The sequence below is a fragment of the Mus caroli genome, chromosome 10 (assembly GCF_900094665.2).
Source record: "Mus caroli chromosome 10, CAROLI_EIJ_v1.1, whole genome shotgun sequence".
Classification (NCBI taxonomy): domain Eukaryota; kingdom Metazoa; phylum Chordata; class Mammalia; order Rodentia; family Muridae; genus Mus; species Mus caroli.
Genome location: NC_034579.1, coordinates 102,860,145 through 102,880,034, shown reverse-complemented (window position 1 = coordinate 102,880,034; position 19,890 = coordinate 102,860,145). Strand labels below are relative to the sequence as shown.

The following is a 19,890-nucleotide window of genomic DNA, read 5'->3' as shown; positions in this document are numbered from 1 at the left end:
AAATTTAACCAAAGCAAAGAAAATAATGAGAATCCCTGATACTGAGAATATAAATATTCAATCAGTGGACATCACATGGACTGGAAGTGGCAGAACTTAAACTTAGTGCTGTAGAATGTCACCCAGATAATACATGTTGTATAATAGGCCCTAAAATTCATTTTCATACATTATACCTTTGACTTTATCATTTTAATTACTATCAATGAATATATATATGCATAAACACACACTAATATATAAATATATAATTAGAAATATATACACATACATACATACATACATACATATACTGTTTTTGGTTTGGAATAAATTTAGTCTTATTATATCTTCTTTATTTTCTAAAGTATAATTCATAGAGACTTATATAATATTTGTTAATCTAAATACTTGACGAACATTGGAGTTGGAAGTAGGAATTCTCTATATTTGACTCATTGGCCTGGAGCTTGATGATTGAAATAGTCAGTGAGTTCATCAAAAGTTGCCAAATATTTGAATTTGTGTTCATTTTATATTGTTCACATTTACACCAACTTCTTCCCTCAAAACCGACAATTAATTCATAGACTAATCCTGGAAAACATAACACACTTTGTAACTCAGTCATAGCTGGAGCTATGAAGTTGAATACAATGATGGCCTTGTGTGCTGATGAACCAGAGGAAAGTTTTCAGGCCAAGCCCAGTGTCAGGACATAATTTATCTTCCCTTTGCATCAGCTCAAATAACAGAACTGAACGAAAGTTGACAGCTTTGTTTGCATTCTCCTTCATCAGAGCATAACAGAGTGTGCTGGTGAGCTTGTGATTTCTTACCACGTCTTCTATTCATGCCCACTGTCTCCTTGAAGACATGCCCCATTTCCCACTGCTTTCTTCCACTCATGTAGTTTCGATTTAAGAATTTTAAGGAAAAAAAAATATGGGTATGCTGGCATATGCCTCTAATTCCAGAGCTTGAGAAACAGAGGCAGGAGGATGGCTGCATTTACAAAGCTATCCTGGGTAACAAAATAAATTTGACCTTAGCCTGAGATATATAACGGGATCTTATATTACAAAGCAAATAAATAAATAAATAAATAAATAAATAAATAAATAATCAATGCAAATGTGTTTTATTTATTACAACAGGTAATTATATTTCGCATCTTAGTTGTTTTATGTCTTGCCAGCTGTATTATAGCATTTCTTCAGGATATAGGATTTTACCCTCTCTTGTGATTTTTCTTGTAATCTATCATTTCTTTTACTTATAGGAAATATACACATTCATGAAAAATAATGACTTACCAAAAGTTTGTGCATGTGATGTTTTTTAGGCAGAAATGTGGTTTCATTTTATTGGGTTAGCTACTGATTTTGCTGACTATGATAAAAATCAGGCCTATGGTCTAAGCAAACTTTTAGGCAACAGCCTCAAGTTTACAATCCCCTTGAGAAAAGACTGGAGCAAGCCAGCAGGGTCTGCCCATTTGTTCACTCTGAGGCTTTCTACCCAGTGCTAAAAGGCAGCAAAGTAGCTTCTGTTTGTTTGCTTACGATCCCTGAAAGATGTGCACCCACATTAGGACTCTTTCCATACGCACCTGGAGGATACAATCAAAATACAGGATTGCTACTTATCTACTTCATTCAGTTTGCTATCTACTATGAGGATTATTTTCCTGTACTCTGCTGTCCTCCTAAAATAAAACCCATGCATTGTGGGCGGTGACACAGGTGACCTCTCCTAGAGTCACCGAGGAGAACGTGACCACTCTGATTCAGTAGTGTCTCTTAGTCGAGGAAGCAGAGAAACCAGAAATCCCAGCTAATTAGAAGATAAGAATCTGGCAGATGGAGGGAGCCAGGAGGAAGCTGTGCAGTTTCTCACCCTCTGCCCCAGTTACTCCAATTGCTTCATCCCTGTGACGCAATTAACCTTAACAAGTATTTCTTCTTATGCTAGTAGAGCAAAATAAAACAGTGCTGCTCGTGGTCTCAGGGACATCTTCAGGAGGGACTATAGATCTCGTTCTTTACCGAGGGACCAGTTTGTTAGTCTCAGGTCTTGGTACAATTCTCAATGCAAGGATTACTGTTCACCCGTGTTTATAAGTTAGGAAGCTTATGTGATGTTCCTAAGTTTGCAGTGCTCATAAACTCTTCTGGGCCTCTGACCAGATTTGTCTAACTCCAGAAACCCAGTCTCCTCCTCTCTGTGGGTCCTTTAAAGTCAGGTGATGGTCCTATGGCTCCTGCCTGTGGAGGGTCTGGTACGATTCAAGTCTAACTCAAACTCTGCTAGGAAGGTGAACTTGGAACTCTGTCACGCAAATAAAGTACAGAAAAAAGAAGGGAACTTAATGCTTTAAATTTATGTCTTTACAAAAAGGAAAAGGAAAATTTCCAGTCCTATAAATAAAATAAAACCTTAAGATTCACTGGATAAGTGAGTGTTAGGGAATCACCAAATACGATCATTTAGAAATTTTTATGTTGTGATCTAGAGGGGGGCATGAATCATTTTCTTATATGCAAACGTTGGCAAAATAAAGATTATAGATACGAAAATTTAAGTGGCACTTTACCAACATAGTCTTTTTTATGTGCCAATATACCTTCAAGGTTTCACATGGTGAGAAAAAATAGTATCACTAGATATGCCTTAGAGATTCCTTGATATCTTCAGAAAATCTATCTTCTATGTTTTAATATTTGGAACTTTTCTACCCAGTAATACTCTGAAAGATTGATCAGTCTGTCTTAGATGTTTAGCCATATAAAGTAACATCATACTAATATTCAAAGATATCTGTGTGCATGTATATGTGTGTGTGTGTGTGCGCTCACACACATGCATCATTTTAAATACAGTCAAATCATAATAAGAAATATTAATTATCCTTTATAGGAGGGACTATACTTTTGTACATTATCAAGCCTGTACATTATCTATATAACCATGTACGTGTGTGTTTGTGTGTGTGTATACCAGAGCCTTATCTGTTTCCTGAAATGGCCAGAAGAGGGCATCAGGTCACCCAGAACTGCAGTTATAGACAGTGTGAGCTACCATGTTGGTGCTAAGAAGGTAATCTAGGTCTATGGAAGAGTAGCAGTAAATGCTCCTGACGCTGGGGTGGTCTCTCCAGCACAGAAGCATTTTAAATAGTATATTTGCACTGTCTTGGCATTTAGTGCTCATGACTCTGAGATAAAATTCAGAGCTCTTCAGCTTAAGCTGGGCTAATTTTAGGCACCCTACATTGGCCACAGTTTCTCCTTAGATTCAACATTTCTAGGCTTCTTCTCTAGTCTCATTTCAATTTTAATATTATGTTCTATTTTCGCCTACCTTGTAACAAAGTTACAAATGAACCACCCAGGATATGTTACATCTTTAAGCCAATCTCTGTCTTTTATGGTTACTAGACTAAAGGATTTTTAAAAATAGTAACTTTTTTTGTGTGTGTGCAATATTCTTGAAATTTCATCTTTTCTTTATATCGTGACCAGTTGCTAGAGTCACCCTCTTCTGTAAGTCAGATGCCAACCCTGTGGCTGGCAATACACTTCCCGATTCTGCAGTTCAATTGCTGCATTATAACTCCACGTGCTGCCTCTGTGTCCTAATGCACACACATTTCAAGAGGCTTAAATGAGAGATGACAGTCTGAACAATATATCTTAGACAGGAAGGCATTTGCAATTATTTCAGGAAACCACGCCAAAACATTGTCACATTAGAGTATCTCGGATGGCAAATTCAATAAAGCCCCTTCGGAGAAACACATTTTGTTAGAGAGTTCCTCTATAAGTTGGTCCAGGTGACTTCCTTTTATACAGACAGGATTATTTTCAAAATAATGGAAGAAGGGGAGAAAAAAAAAAGGGGAGAGAGAGAGAGAGACACTCAAACTCTTTCCCGGTAGCGATCTCCTCTGGAGCCATCTGGGAAGGGAGTTTTGCTTGGTCACAAGTGACTAGTCCATGATTTTGAAATGAGTGATTCATCCTCCTTTGAAACAGGAGATAAGTGGGGGAAAGAGCCGTTTAAAAATGACTTTACAACTGTTTCCTTCGGAGCTATGACTTCTTTAGCTGGAATGCGATCCAGAACAGTTTCCCTTTGAGCCTCGCATTTGCCTTGCGGAGTTTTTTTGTCTCTCCTTCCCCCACGCCCTTCTCACTTCTTCTCTCCCTGTCTCCCAACAGATTTACACTGACTGGGCCAACCACTACCTGGCAAAATCCGGCCACAAGCGGCTGATCAAGGACTTGCAGCAGGACATCGCGGACGGGGTCCTTCTGGCAGACATCATCCAGATCATTGGTGAGACCTGCTCTCTTAAACTCGGAGAGGCTCTGCTCACAGCTCTTAGGCTACATTGTAGTTTAAGTAGAACGGACACAGAATCCATGTGTCCTGGAGTGCTGTGAGTGTAGCTATCTCCATTGTAATGAAATGTGCTTATGAGAGACTGAAAAGGACATTCTGGTCGTACTTTGAAATAGTTGGAACAGTGTTCTTTACACATATAGCATTGTCAGAAATGAAAGGTTCATTAAACCATGTGCCTCCCATGTGTGTGCATTTTGTTAACCAGAGTAACTCATTCACTGAGACTCCTTGAAACTGGATCTTGATCCAGCAGGGACAATTGTGAAAGGTCTCATGTCAGGAGTCACTTGGCACAGGCTGGAAAACCAGCAACGACTTCCTTTTTTTTTTTTTTTTTTCTTTTGTCCTTTGCTTGATTTGTGCACATAAAATTGTTGGCTGAGAGCAAGTGTGCTCTCCTCTCCTGTCCATGTGCTTAGGAGACTGGATAGGGGGGTATTTCTGCTTGGTGTTTTATTTATTTATTTATTTATTTATTTATTTATTTATTTATTTTTAAGATCTCCCTTCTCTGTGTTTCACTTCATTGCTTAAGCATGTTGTCCTTTTTTCTCTCTTTTTATTTTATTTCTTGATCTTAGCAAATGAGAAAGTCGAAGATATCAATGGATGTCCAAGAAGTCAGTCTCAGATGGTAAGAGTCCGATTTATTCTCAATCTCAGCGCTGGGCACCATTTTTAAAGTTAACTGCCTTTGCATGATGGCTTTCATATTTGTCTGTCTGCTCTCCTGCTTGTATGAGAAATCATCTGCTCCCAGGATTTCTGTGTGTCCAGTGTCAGTGCAACAACCTCAAACTCTGAGGAATACTGACTACCGCATACCACACTTGTAGGTGTGTTTTCTGACCTCTGACCTATTTTTTTTTTCTTTTCTTCTCCTGTTTGATCTGATGTTCCTATAGTATGTAATTCTGTACACTGGGCTTTCTGTCAGTAAACTTAATTTCAAGTTTAAAGCAATAGAGTTTGCTGGGGCAACTATTTTTGGAATAGCACTTACCATGTGCATTTTTCAAATATAAGCATAGCATTTTTGGTGTTCTTCAGGAAAGTCAGTGTAAGCATACGAGATTGTGCCTCTGTTGGAAGCAGCTCTGAAGGCTTGCTTGCTGTAGTCTATATGCTGAACAATATATGACACTGAGATAAGAGTCATAGTGTCTTTCAGAAACTCCTCAGTGAGTCTGGAGGCCCTTTACCTCAGCAGCATCTGCCCTGTCCCATCTAGCAAAGGTTAACATCTATAAATAAAATCATGGAGTGATAAACAGCTGAGAGAACCAACCAACAAACAAAAACAAAACAGCTAGTCACAAAGCCACAACTTAATTTTCTGGAATGAACATAAGATGGACTTCCTGTAGTGAGGATAAACCAAGTGTTACCAACCTGAATAATTGCCCAAGTCTCCAAGAAAGACTGCTTCAGAGAATTCTCATGTTCACATAGCATAGGTGCTTTGATTATGTTAAGGGATCCTTGTCATAGATTTGGTCAGGTGAAAAACTCATGAACTTCTTCAACCTGCTGACTTGCTTTAATTAATGTCAGAAAACTGAAATCCAATGTAATAAGAGGGATTTATTCTTCAAGAGTGATTAATTAGCTTGCTTAAAACAAGAGCACTCCAAAGAAACACAACATCAAAAAAAATTAAAAATGCTATTAAAATGCCATGATCTACAGCTATTGTGGAAAAAAAAGTCGCCATAAAGATACGGTCTCTATAAAAGATTTCAGCTTTGAGGGTATTTCCTGACCGAATTACTCTCAATGTAAATGGTTCTCTGTGGAAATTAATTACATCTGCTTTGTAAAGTTTTACTGCTGGTATGCTAAATAGGAAAGATGGAGATGCTGCTATGCTTAGTGGTTCTGTGATGTTGGAAAAACATGTAAACTGTCTGGGCTTTCTCAGTTGAAAAATAAACCCTAATTGAATGATTGAATGGTGATCTCTCTCTCTCTCTCTCTCTCTCTCTCTCTCTCTCTCTCTTTCTCTTATACACACACATACACACACAAGTATACATATATATTTCATTACATATAATTCATTATATATAATGGATATTACATATATATTAAAATGGTGTGTACATAAAATACTAACTTAATATAATTGTATATACAATTATATAAATATAGTATAGAATTTATCATGAACTTTGTAAGTAACATATGGACAGATTAACACCTGTTAAAATACTAGGAGAGCTTTTTCTTGAGATTCTTTTTAGTCCTTGAGTTGCACATATCATAGTAGTGATTCCTAGGACTTGGTTGTTGTTTCCATCATTCTAACCATAAGTAAATGGCATACAACATAAAGTTTTTTAAGTTATAGCCTGCTACCCTGACGTTACACTGCTTCCCGAGGATCTGATATGCAAACAAGCTCATACGTGATGACAGGGGACAAAACATCTCCAAAGCTCAAAATTACGGAGGGGCAATCCTCTGATACAGATCTGAAGTATCTGGGACCTAGAATTTCTACAAATCTGCAGAAGTATCTTAATAGCTGTCTCTGTACGTTTTCTGGTTTCTTGTTTGTTAGCCCTGCTGTGCAACCGCTGGTGTGCATGATATCTTAATACCTCTGCTTCTGACAACAGAAAGTGATGGTGTTATGAAAACTGTGACTTTCTCCCTCTAGAAAGCATTAGTTGGGGTCATATTACATTTTGAATAGAGACAACTTGGACCGAGGCTTTCTGATTGGTTGAATTTCAGTTCTGACTTTGGCATGAGCCCCCTCTGTTGATTGAGAAGAAAAGCTGTGTGACAAATGTAATTTCTGACTGGTCTATTTTTGTCATTGTTCTTTAGAATTTTTATTGGCACTGTGTGATTAATGAGTCCAGAGTCCAGATGAGAGCATCGACCAGACAGGAAAAGACAGACTTAGGCATATGGATACTGCAGATTGTTATTGTACAACTCAAAGCTGTGCATCAACCATAGAACGCCATCCTTACACACAGAAGAACTTTCTTTGTTATATCTTACCCGTCTCAACTTTTGTGACCTTTGGTTGCTGTTTTTGCTTAGTATCATCATCATCATCATCAACAACAACAACACATTAAAAAATATCTTCTAGTACTAGATGGTCTGAGCTTACATTTTAGATTCTAGGGCCAGTGTAGAACCATTTTAAGCACTTAATACTAGAATTTCTGGAGACAGGAAGCTGCAGTATACTGATCCATTTTTAACAGTCAGGTAATTCCACATTAGCCAATGTTTACTTGGAGCTGTAAGGTAACTGGTAGCAGGGCATTTGTTTGAAGTCCATATGAACATCAGAATTGCAATATAAGTGCCTAAGAGCCACAGATTTGCATAGGGAAGGACAAAAGGTCCCCAGAAGCAGGGGTCTTGATGTGTTCCAGGAAAATCTCTGTAGATGGAGCCTAGCTAGGGATGTTTGAAGGGGAAGGCAGAACCTAATGATGTAAGAGCCTTGGGAAGAGTTTAGGTGATGCTTTGAACCAGTGGAGAAACTGGATGATAGTCAAGATATGATACATTTATTTTAAAAATCACTGGAGATGCTCCTGATATACACAGAATGTATGTTAGACTTCAGCTTGATGGGGAAGATAGCCGGTTAGTTTTTGATTTTTGGCCAAGCTTGGGATTTCCATTGAAGAAACTAGGCTGGAAGGTGGAATGAAAAATGATGCATTTATATTCCCTATCTATAGAGGTCGATGCCTGTTGGGCCATAAGGCAGGGAGGGAGTAGCTTAGGTTGTTACCTTGAGCATCTGAGGAAGCTTGTAATTAGACCATGCTCATACACCGGTGATGGATGGCAAGGAGGAAATCTTGGTGGAGGTCTGTGTAAATTCAACAGGGAGAAGGTTTATGATGGAGAATATTAATATTTATGAAGTAGAAGTCAGGACAGGAAGAGCGGTAAGTGAGTGTGAGCTCTTTGAGAACAGCAGATCACAGGTGTATCTTGTTAAAACTCAGGATAGATTTCATAGTTTAAGATACAGTGTTTCCTTTAGCACAAATACTGAATAAACGGAGTCGATTATTTCAGTGTAGCATATGCTGTGAAATCCTACCTAGTCTGGTTAAGATGCTAGGTTGAGGAAGTCAGCTTCGGTGATCTGATAGGTGTTCATAACCAGTGTCATATCTACTGAGCTACAATTCATTTGCTTGGGTATCTTATCGAAAGGAACAGAAAAGCTGCTGGAGAAACAGCTGGGCTGGGGGTAGGTTTCTCTGTGGTGAAAAAGAAGAAGAAGAAGAAGAAGAAGAAGAAGAAGAAGAAGAAGAAGAAGAGGAAATGGTAGATTGGGGACAGGAGAGATGGATATGGTTATGAGCACTTGCTGCTCATAGGACCCCACTGGCAGCTTGAAACGCTCTGTAATCCAGTTCCTGGAATTTGACATCCTTTCTGACCTCCACAGGCTTCCGGCACATATGGTGTATGGATATACGTGCAGACAAAGCACTTATACACATAAAATAAAAATAAATATATCTTTAAGGATGTAGCAGCAGATAGAGAGAACAGATCCATGGTAACAGGGACATGAGTGGCAATGTGGATTCCTAAAGGAAGTGGTACAGAAAGATATTGTGAAGTCCTTCTAGAAGATTGGCCATTAAAGAAAAGTATTAAGAAAACAAACAAACAAAAAAACATTTTCCTCTGTCATGTCATACAGGATATGAATATATGAAAATGTGGTATTGAAGTAGCTTAAACCAATATTGAAGGAATCCAAGTCAATATAGTAATTATCAGAATTTTAGGTCATGCTAATATAATCTTTTCTGCTGTTTTCCTTTTGTTTATAATAAAAACATATATATATATAATTATAACATGTCTTATACAATAAAAAGCTAAATCATGTATGTATGGATATACAAAGGAATGTAACAATGTTATTTTATATAACATGGTTTCAAGGGCACATATTTAAAAAATAACTCTATCCCCTTTGAAATATATAGCTATACCACTCAGAATTTCAAAGACAGGTTTTATCAGTGAATTTCAGGTTATGATCACTTTGAAACATAGACATCGTTTTGTGGGAGCGCACCAAACACTGTATTTAAGATGAAATTAATAATATGGGTGACAGCTGTCGAGTGATTTCTAGGTAGTAATAACTCAGATCCAAAATATATGCTCTGTGTGGCATAACATTGGTAGGCTGACATGAGGAAATAAATTAATAAACTATAAATACCAGGAATGTCCTGAATGTTCAGTAGATTAAAAATAGCAAAAGAAAAAAATTGCCCAACATTTACTTGAAAGGCAGAGACACAAGTGTAAGCTTCTCAAACAAGAATGTTAGACATGAACGAAAACTGTTTTGAAAACAAGTTCTTTTATTTCATCTTAAGATAGACTGTTATATTTCAGGATCCTCAGCAATGCCCAGATGATTTAGGAATTCGATGGATGAAATTCTTGTTGGGCAAGAATTAGTTTCTATGACAAAGCTGAGGGTTAAAAATGGGTGGCTCAGAGCTTGTCTGTTCTTGATGGTGCATTCCTGTACATGACCCTGCGTCTAACTCAACGTTCGTTGAACCACAACTCTTAAATACCCTCTGCATATCTATCTATGCTTTCTATCATGTCCTATATGTTGGTGTGTAAAAATTGCTGACAAAGGGTATTTTAGGATGTCTGTTCCTCGCATTATTTTTAAATGTTCTTCCCCCCCCCACACTTTTTTATTAGGTATTTACTTCATTTACATTTCAAATGCTATCCTGAAAGTCCCCTATACCCTCTCCCCCACCCCCACTCACCCACTCCTACTTCTTGGCCCTGGTGTTTTCCCTGTACTGGGGCATAGATAGTTTGCAAGACCTAGGGGCCTCTCTTCCCAATGATGGCTGACTAGGCCATCTTCTGCTACATATGCAGCTAGAGATACGAGCTCTGGGGGGTACTGGTTAGTTCATATTGTTGTTCCACCTATAGGGTTGCAGACCCCTTCAGCTCCTTGGGTACTTTATCTAGCTCCTCTATTGGGGACCCTGTGTTCCATCCAATAGCTGATTGTGAGCATCCACTTCTGTGTTTGCCAGGCACTGGCAAAGCCTCACAGGAGACAGCTATACCAGGGTCCATTCAGCAAAATCTTGCTGGCGCATGCAATAGTGTCTGCGTTTGGTGGCTGATTATGGGATGGACCCTTGGGTGGGGCAGTCTCTGGATGGTCCATCCTTTCCTCTCAGCTCCAAACTTTGTCTCTGTAACTTCTTCCATGGGTGTTTTGTTTCCAATTCTAAGAAGGGGAGAAGTACCCACACTTTGATCTTCATTCTTCTTGAGTTTCATGTGTTTTGCAAATTGTATCGTGGGTATTCTAAGTTTCTGGGCTAGTATCCACTTATCAGTGAGTGCGTATCATTTGAGTTCTTTTGTGATTGTGTTACCTCACTCAGGATGATGCCCTCCATGTCCAACCATTTGCCTAGGAATTTCATAAATTCATTCCTTTTAATAACTGAGAAGTACTCCATTGTATAATGTACCACATTTTTTTTTTATCCATTCCTCTGTTGAGGGGCATCTGGGTTCTTTCCAGATTCTGGCTATTATAAATAAGGCTGCTATGAACATAGTGGAGCATGTGTCCTTATTACCAGTTGGAACATCTTCTGTATATATGCCCAGGAGAGGTATTGCTGGCTCCTCCGGTATGTTAGATGTTCTTAGAAGACCTAAAAATACTACTCAGTGTCCCCTTCTCTGTGATTCCGTGGTCCACAAGGATAAAGCTTCTAAAGAAAATTTCTTCTGGACATTGAAGACATTTTAACCCATTGTTAGACTTAGGTTTGTCTTGGAAGTGACCCATTCTTGATTAAGAAAGTATCCTATGCCTTCTGATTTGGTGCTTTTTAAAGTTTTAATTCTTTTTGTTTTTCCCTTTTTGAAGATGTATTTATTTTCTATAAGATGTTATTTAATATTATGTACCCCCAGGCAGACTTTATGGATCATATTAATTTTTTTCATTTTTATTGGTTATTTTATTTATTTACATTTCAAATATTATCCCCCTTCCCAGTTTCCCCTCCACCTGGCCACCCACTCCCACCTCACCACCCTGGCATCCCATACCCTGGGTCATCAAGTCTCCACAGGATAAAGGGTCACCCCTTCCAGTGATGCCAGATAAGGCAATCCTCTGCTGCATAGCCAGTTGGAGCCATGCTGGTGGCTGATGTTATCCAGAGGGTATTTAAGGTTAGGACAAGAAGAGAGACTTGAGAAAATAGAGAAGGGATAAAGTGCCAGGCTCTTCTTAAATTTTAGTACAATTTTATAAGAGTCACAGTATAGGACTCTAGCCTATAACTCACTGGAAAGCTCAGTTCCTAACTTGCTCCATCCACATGATCCCCCACCATTTTGAAAGTTACTGACTTTGGAACGGCAAGATGGGGAGGTTAGTGAAATCAAATGTTTATTACCCATATTTCTCTGATCTAGTATGAAATACTTAGGAAAACTTTCACTTTGCAGTCCCCTCACTGAGTTCATTCTTTGCATATAATCATTAGATTTGGAAGGAATATAAACTGTTCTTTTAGATAACTTATGTTTCAGTTTTGAGACTTTCCATCCTGGTGGTTTTTAAAGTTAAATGTCTATAGAATCACTTTGCTTATTAGTGAACTTTTGAGATGTGTTATATAGGATGACAATGGTCAAGTTAATTCTCCTTGAGGCTGTGCCTCAGAGGAAGGAATTGTCTCTGGACTGCCCATGGCAATGAGGAACGGGGACAGTGGATGTCACAGACTGTTCGCATACTGATTTTTTAATCTATGTTTTATCTTAGAGAATTATTTCATTTTCTATCATCTTTATAGCTATTTTAATTTGCTTTGATTATCAAGTAAGGAAGATGTTTACTAAACTGTATTTCATGTAGTAAGAGGAAGCAATTCTGAAATAAGAGAGATCTTCTCTACCTGGCTTCAGGATAGCCATTTAAAAAGATGACCTTTGAGCATCATTTTAAGCATAGTAAAGTCTGAGCTAGCTGCTTCACAAAGTTATAATTAAAGGATTCCAGTATGAATTCAATCTAAGCTTATGTGACCAGTCATGAAGAAAATTTCTTAACTATTCTCGTTACACTTTGAAAAATCATATTGTCTACATATTTTATTGATTGCTTTGTATACTAAAGAAATATTAAAAAATAATTGCACAGAATCCAAAATTTAATGGTAGTTCTGAGAATTTGGCAGTGTCATCATGCCTTATTGATTGGGTTTCAAACACATACACACACGGGCACACGCACAAGCACGTATACCTGGAACTAGATGTTTTCCCAGCTCTTATTATTTTTTAATCAGAACAGCTCTGCATCGTGGTTTGGACTCACAGCTTGATCTAAACCTGACATCCTTTCGATGTGTTTATAAATAAGTTTGGCAGAATGCAGTCTGGAATTTAGACCACTGGATTTTGGCTGTTCTTCCCTCTCTGCATTTTCAAATACGTAATTTTTAATAGAAGCTGTATCCATGCAGAAAATTTCAAAGTTATCAAGGTTTTCCCCTAGGTTCTCTGTTCACACATTCACAGTAAAAACTGGTATTGGATGTGGAAGCTGTGTCAGCTCACATTCAGTTTTATACTTTAATTATTGAATATTCTTTACTTATTCATCCACCCTCAAAAAACCCTCAAAAAAAAAAAAACCCCAACAACGACAATAATAAATCTGTGACAGAATCAGAACTAGAAAAACAATTAGCTTTATAACCTCTCTTATAACCTGTGTCTACTTTATAAAGAATGCTTATCTGAAATATATATGAATGAGGTATATGTCTAGTGAATACATTTTACCTAAAATATATACCTCGTGTATATTTTAGATAGCAGGCGTTCTTTGGGAATAGTTCTTCTGACTGTATCGTTTTACATCATTATTTTCCTTCAGACAGAAGGTTGAAACCTAACTTGTTATTTCTTTCATAGATTATACATTTCATATTGCATCAAGAAAGGCATTGCCACATCCAAGATGGTCTAGATTTTTTTTTTTACTGTATTCTCACATTTTTAATTTTGGTGACTTATCTTTAAATATATTGCTCACTTTAATTTTATGGGAAGAATGCAAAGGCTCTGTCTAGAGATGTTGTTCTATGTGTGATATCCAGTTGCTTTAACATCCTTTTTTTTTTTTTTTTTAAATACCATCTTTCCTTCATCATGTTGCCCTTGCTTCTCTGTTGGATTTCAGTTGTCTCTACTTATGTACCTTCTCCAATAGGTTTTCTGTTCTGTCCACTAATGATTTGTTTGTTCTTTCTCAGTGCTAGGCTGCCTTAATCCTACAGTTCTGTAGCAAGTGTTGACATCTGGTACTATTAGTGTTCTGATCCATTTTATTTTATTATTTTTGTTCCATGGAGTTCTATCAGCTATTCTGTGACTTTTGCTTCTACTTACAACATTGTAATCATTTCTTCATTGTTTCCAAAATCACACTCTGAGGTTTGATTTGAGATTGTGCGCTCTCTCTCTCTCTCTCTCTCTCTCTCCCTCTCCCTCCCTCCCTCCCTCTCTCTCTCTCTCTCTCTCTCTTTCTCTCTCTCTCTCATTTTAATGCCTCTTCTTTTTCCTCTCCTACTCCCAAACATGTGATAAAAATAAGCAATCTTTTCTGAGACCACATGTGTTTCTTCCACTTGTGGAAAGAATATAAATGGCCATGTATTTGAAGAAGGGTGTGGTCATAAGATAGGTGTGGTCATAAGATAGAAATAATATTTATAGATTTTTTTATGGTGAAATTGCTCATTATGGACTCATAAAGCAATTTTGTGACTTTATGATAAAACACCAAGTTCCTGTTTTGTTGTGTTTGTTGGGCCGCACTGAAAGGGAAGAACTTATTTAAAATCCTGTTATCTTCAGGTCAATGAAGTCTGATGCTGCGTTTTGAAAACATTATGAGATATGCTTCATTCTGCCCAACACAGTTCATGATAATGACTTAACGTCATTGATATTTGAAAATAAAGGTTAACATTTAATACTTTTTATTCTCTACCAAGTCAGTTGAAGTAAAGGTGATTTTGACCAAAAAGAAACATCTAATAAAATCCTTGTATACTTTCTATATCTATGTCTATATTTATCAATATATAGACACATACACATAAAAATATATACACATACTTATGAGAAGCTGATTTTCACATATGAATATATTATAATATTAATCCTTCTCTATACTAGTATGGGTATATGTATGTATATATATGTATATACACATATATATATATATACATATAGATAAACATATAGATATGCACATATGCCTAATTCCTACCATACAGCGAAACTCTTCATTTTCAATCCTCACATAATATTTTGAGGAAGGAAATAAAAATGCTTTCATTTGAATTCTACACATTAGGAATCAAAAACTTCAAGAATAAACATTTCTTGTTTTCTAATAACATGTACATTACAATGCCCAAATGAAAATTAGATTAATTTAACAGTAAAGTATCTATATATTAAGGGACATATTAAGTAAATACATTTCTTATATCAAACTGTAAAGTAGCTACCAACTAAATCTTGAAAAAATAAAGGAAAGAAATACCAAAGAGATGAATTGAGTTTCCGTGCAGTTTTCCCTATCTTGCTCTGCAAAGTTGGGAGCAAGAAGCATGGTTGTCTCACATCTCAGTGGGATTAGCACATATTCAAGGTTTTATTCTCTCTCTGAAGAATTGTCCTAAAATAGAAGAGGTGACTGGGAGGGGCAGTGAGTGGGATGTAGAGTAAATAAGTAAAAAAAAAAATTTTTTTGAAAAGAATTAAGTATAGTAGGAAGTTGATTTCTGCATGTCATGAAGATTTTGAAAATATCACGATGATTTTCAACATGTACCTAAATTTCCTGAAAATAAAATTAAAATATATTGCACGTGTTACTTGGGGGTGGGTGGAATCACAACTTCAAACAGAGAGATTTGAAAAGGAGCTGCCCACAGAATCCCCAGTGTCATATAGTTTGAAAAGGTGAAATTCCCACGGATTCACCTTGTAGATAACTGAATTGTCTTCAGGGGCTGCTATACTGAATCATTACCAATTTGATAAATTAAAAGTATGAAAAATTTGTTCCCATAACGGAGGCCATAACGGAAGTACTTATCATCAGGACAGAATCAAGACATCATTCTATCTGAGTTCCTTTTCAAGGTCAGATCAGAATTCCATTCTGTGCCTTTTCCAGCCTTTGGTGTTGGCTAGAATTCCAGGGATTGTGGTCCCATCACTAATCCCCTGTTTTGGCCTCTGAACAGACACAAGCACACTGGGTACTTGAACAGTTTGGAGGCATTTAAACATGTAAACTTTCAAAACATGTAGGGCAAGTGGATTTTGCATACTATACTATCTTTACCTACTTCATTCACCAGACATCTTTGAACAACACTTGTGCTTGACACTTTGTCTTTATCATGGGCCAATTGTGTAGACAATTTTAGCCAAGAGAAGAAAGAGCTCAGTTATAATGTCTGCATTACATTTGCCAGAATAATGTGAGAGAAAGAACAACTTCACTGCAGGCTCCAGGTTTGCACTGAATTCTAGCTGTATAATTTATTAATTGTTCACACACAAATGCAAGGCAATCTCTCTAGCTTCTACTAAATGGAGAAAACAAAGTCAAATTTATCAAGCTTTGTAGGGAAGAGTGAAAGGGTTTTTATTTAGAATACAGAGCTGGGTTCTTAAAATTGTTTTTCAGCTTGCTCCATGTCCTAGCTCTGACAAGTTAGGGTAGGGGGAAATTGAGAAGTAACATCTAGACTGCTCCTCTTGCTTCCATTCTTAGTATGTAATATAGAACACGCAGACTGTCTCTTTTTCATGCAACATATGGAGCTAGAAAATTTTGCTAAAGTATGAAAGTTAGGATTTCTGAGTTCGAGCCAGCCTGGTCTACAGAGTGAGTTCCAGGACAGTCAGGGCTATACAGAGAAACCCTGTCTCGATAAAAACAAAACCAACCTTCCCCCCCAAAAAAATCACATTAAAATCATTATTAAAAGATGTCAATGGCAGAAAGCATGGGTAAAATTGACTTGTGAGCTAATATCCACTAATCAGTGAGTGCACATCAAGTGAGTTCTTTTGTGATTGGGTTACCTCACTTAGGATATCTTTCAGATCCATCCATTTACCTAGGAATTTCATAATTTCATTGTTTTTAATAGCTTAGTAGTACTCCATTGAGTACATGTACCACATTTTCTGCATCCATTCCTCTGTTGAGGGACATCTGGGTTCTTTTGAACCCTTATAAATAAGGCTGCAATGAACATAGTGGATCATGTGTCCTTATTACAAGTTGGAACATCTTCTGGGTATATGCCCAGGAGAGGTATTGCTGGATCTTCCAGTAGTACTATGTCCAATTTTCCGAGGAACCACCAGACTGATTTCCAGAGTGGTTGTACAAGCTTGCAATCCCACCAGCAATGGAGGAGTGTTTCTCTTTCTCCACATCATCGCCAGCATCTGCTGTCACCTGAATTTTTGATCTTAGCCATTCTGACTGGTGTGAGGTAGAATCTCAGGGTTGTTTTGATTTGCATTTCCCTGATGATTAAGGATGGTGAACATTTTTTCAGGTGCTTCTCAGCCCTTCGGTATTTCTCAGTTGAGAATTCTTTGTTTAGCTCTGTACCCCATTTTTAATGGGGTTATTTGAATTTCTGGAACCAAAAAAAAATTGACTTGTGAAGATTCTCTTACCAATTCATCAGTAAAACTATATAAAATAGATACTTCATTCCTTTTAACTAAAAAGCACTCTTAGACCAAGCTATATAGTCAGCCTTGACCCTTGTCCGAACATGGCGGGCATTCCTCTTTAACCCACACTTGTCACTGTGTCCTGTCACCTGCCTCAAGATTGCTCTTGACTTCAAGAATCTTGGCCCCCTGGGCCCTCCTTGCGCAATCTCTCCTGTTCAGTGCATTCTTCAAATAAGTCCAGTGTCTCTTGACCTTCTTAGGAATTTCACAGTTGTGGACACATAGGAGCTGTGAGGAAAGACATGGGTGAGGCTCAGTTCTCTGTATCCCTGGCTATTCTGAACTTGGGTGCCTCAGGTTTGGATTTTCCTAACTGTGACCACCTGACATTCAGTTTTGTTCATGGGTTCATCTCATACCACAGGCCTTCAGTTAGCTCATCTTCCGTGGCCTGTCTCAGGAAGAGCAGGCTTCTTTTTAAGCAGCAAAATGGAGATGTGTAAACAGTAGGATATTTCTATAAATATGCCAGGTCAGTTCTTAGTTCAGTACTTTTTTTCATTAAAATTTGATATACGAATTTCCTCTAGAAGATCCCTGTGTAGGTTTCAGACTTTATTGTCCTTTGAGGACAATGTCCTTATTGTCCTTTTTGATTGAAAAAAAAATCAACTTTTCTGCCTTCATTTTAAGTACCCATATCTCTCATAGAATAACAAGCATTATATTATATTGGAATTTGTTTCTCATTTATAGAAATACAATTTCTTACAACTTCTGAATCAGGAAGGGATTGAAGGGAGAAGAATACACACTAGAGGGAGGCTGTAACAATCCAAACACATACTATACATTTATGAAATTGTATGGGGTCGCAGCCAGGAAGCTTCAGAAGTTGCTCTGATTCTCTGAAGTATTCAAAAAAAAAAAAAAAGAAAAAAGAAAGAAAGAAAGAAAAAAGGAAAACAGAAAAAAGAAAAAACCCAAACAATCAGTTTTCATTTTATTCTTTCTGTATGTGTTGTAAGAAATGTTTTATAACATCTGGGGCTTTCTCACTGTTTCTCTAAAGACCCCCCCCAATATATGGCTCCTCATTTGCCCTCCATGTAGCTGCTTCCCTGCCATGTCCAATCTCTAAGGACATGATTGTCCCTTCCTTCAGCCGTTCATCTTCTCGGGGCATCTTCTAACACTTACAGTTTGCCTGCCCTGTTGTGGTTTTTCTTTTGAACTCAAAAATAAATAAATAAATAATCCAATTACTAAAGTAATAAATGAAAGAAGCCATCATGTAACTTATAACTAAAGCAGAGTAATTACTCTATTTTACTTTCTTTCTCCAGACAAGTTTATGTTTGGTTAGATTGTTTGACGAAAATCTAATTATTTAAACCCATAAGCGTACACTTTTGATCAAAGTGTGCCTTCCTGTTTTGATTTTCTTAGCAATGATATTTATTATTCTGTTAAGTGATTTAGCAATTTAACTAATTTATAACATTGTGCCTTGTTGTGGGAAACAGAAGCATAAATGATGTCAGGCATGGTAGCACAGGGCTGTAATCCCAGCACTTGGATAGCTGAGGCAGAAGGAGCAGGAGTTCAAGGCCAGTCTGAGATTTATGGCATGATCCAATCTCAAGGTAAAGTTATTAAGAATAAATTTAAATCCCAGCAAATAATGTAATGTCCCTCTTGAGAGGGCTAAGGTAGGACTGACTGGAGTTCTTCACATCTGTAGGTATCTAGCCCTTCACACGTCTTCTAACCGGAGTGTGCATCTTGTGGACAAATGAGCCTTCAGCCATGTCATCCCTGCAGCTTGCCCTGTGATTCTTTGTCTCTTTCTGTTTCACTTGTATTTGTATCAAAGGGCAGAGCAACCCTTTCGGTACTGGGAGAAATCTCCTTTATGTGCGTCTCTGTATACAATGAGGCGTTGTTCAGTTGTCCTTAACAACCCCTGAACAGTTTTCCTTGTAGTAGCTCTGCCTGATAGGCCTTCTCCCTCTCTCTGAGGCTAGTCTAGCTTTATCAAAATCTGAATTATTGCTCAACTCTAAATGGCATGCTGTGAAGGCGTCTGCAGATCTATAGTGAAAATGGATGACTCCATCCTCTCCAGTACCATGGGAGGCTGTTTATATATCTCTCTTGGAATTTATCATACAGTGTCATGTATTATAGTGATGTATGACCCCTTACTGTCTCAGCAGCTATTTTATAGGCTCACAAAGCTGAAGACCTTGTAATTCATTTTTATAATCCTTCACCATCCCACAGAGCCCTTTGCTCATAATAAACAGACAATAGTTGCTGGATGAATTAATCACACAGTGTTAATCCCCGTATCATGAATAAGATTTAAACATGGCTTCCAAGGCTAATATTAATCATATTATATTAGGGTGCAAAAGTCGTTTTCATTAAATATCTTTAAGCAAGTATGAAAAAATGGTGGGGATACAAGCTCTAAATCTGTTGATGCTGTGAAAGACTCCTCCCGGTCCATCACTCAGAACAGGTCACACCAGTTTTGCTGTAAACCGGGTAAGTAATCATGTTGCCTAGTATATGAGTTCAGTAAAAAGATGGTTTTGTTTGGAATCAATTATTCAGCACCGAAATAAATACACACAATTGTTTGTAATGTAACCAATGCTCACATCT

General features: G+C 37.5%; 1 protein-coding gene across 10 annotated transcripts in view; it reads left to right on the top strand.

The window, feature by feature from the left end:
• The window catches only part of Nav3 (neuron navigator 3), a 737,122-nt gene that overhangs the window by 513,972 nt on the left and 203,260 nt on the right, over nucleotides 1-19,890 (top strand). For all 10 annotated transcript variants that reach the window (XM_029482745.1, XM_029482744.1, XM_021173799.2 and 7 more), the window contains 2 exons: nucleotides 4,203-4,320; nucleotides 4,971-5,023. In XM_029482745.1, coding sequence (XP_029338605.1) covers nucleotides 4,203-4,320; nucleotides 4,971-5,023 — 171 coding nt within the window. The remainder of the gene's footprint in view (nucleotides 1-4,202; nucleotides 4,321-4,970; nucleotides 5,024-19,890) is intronic.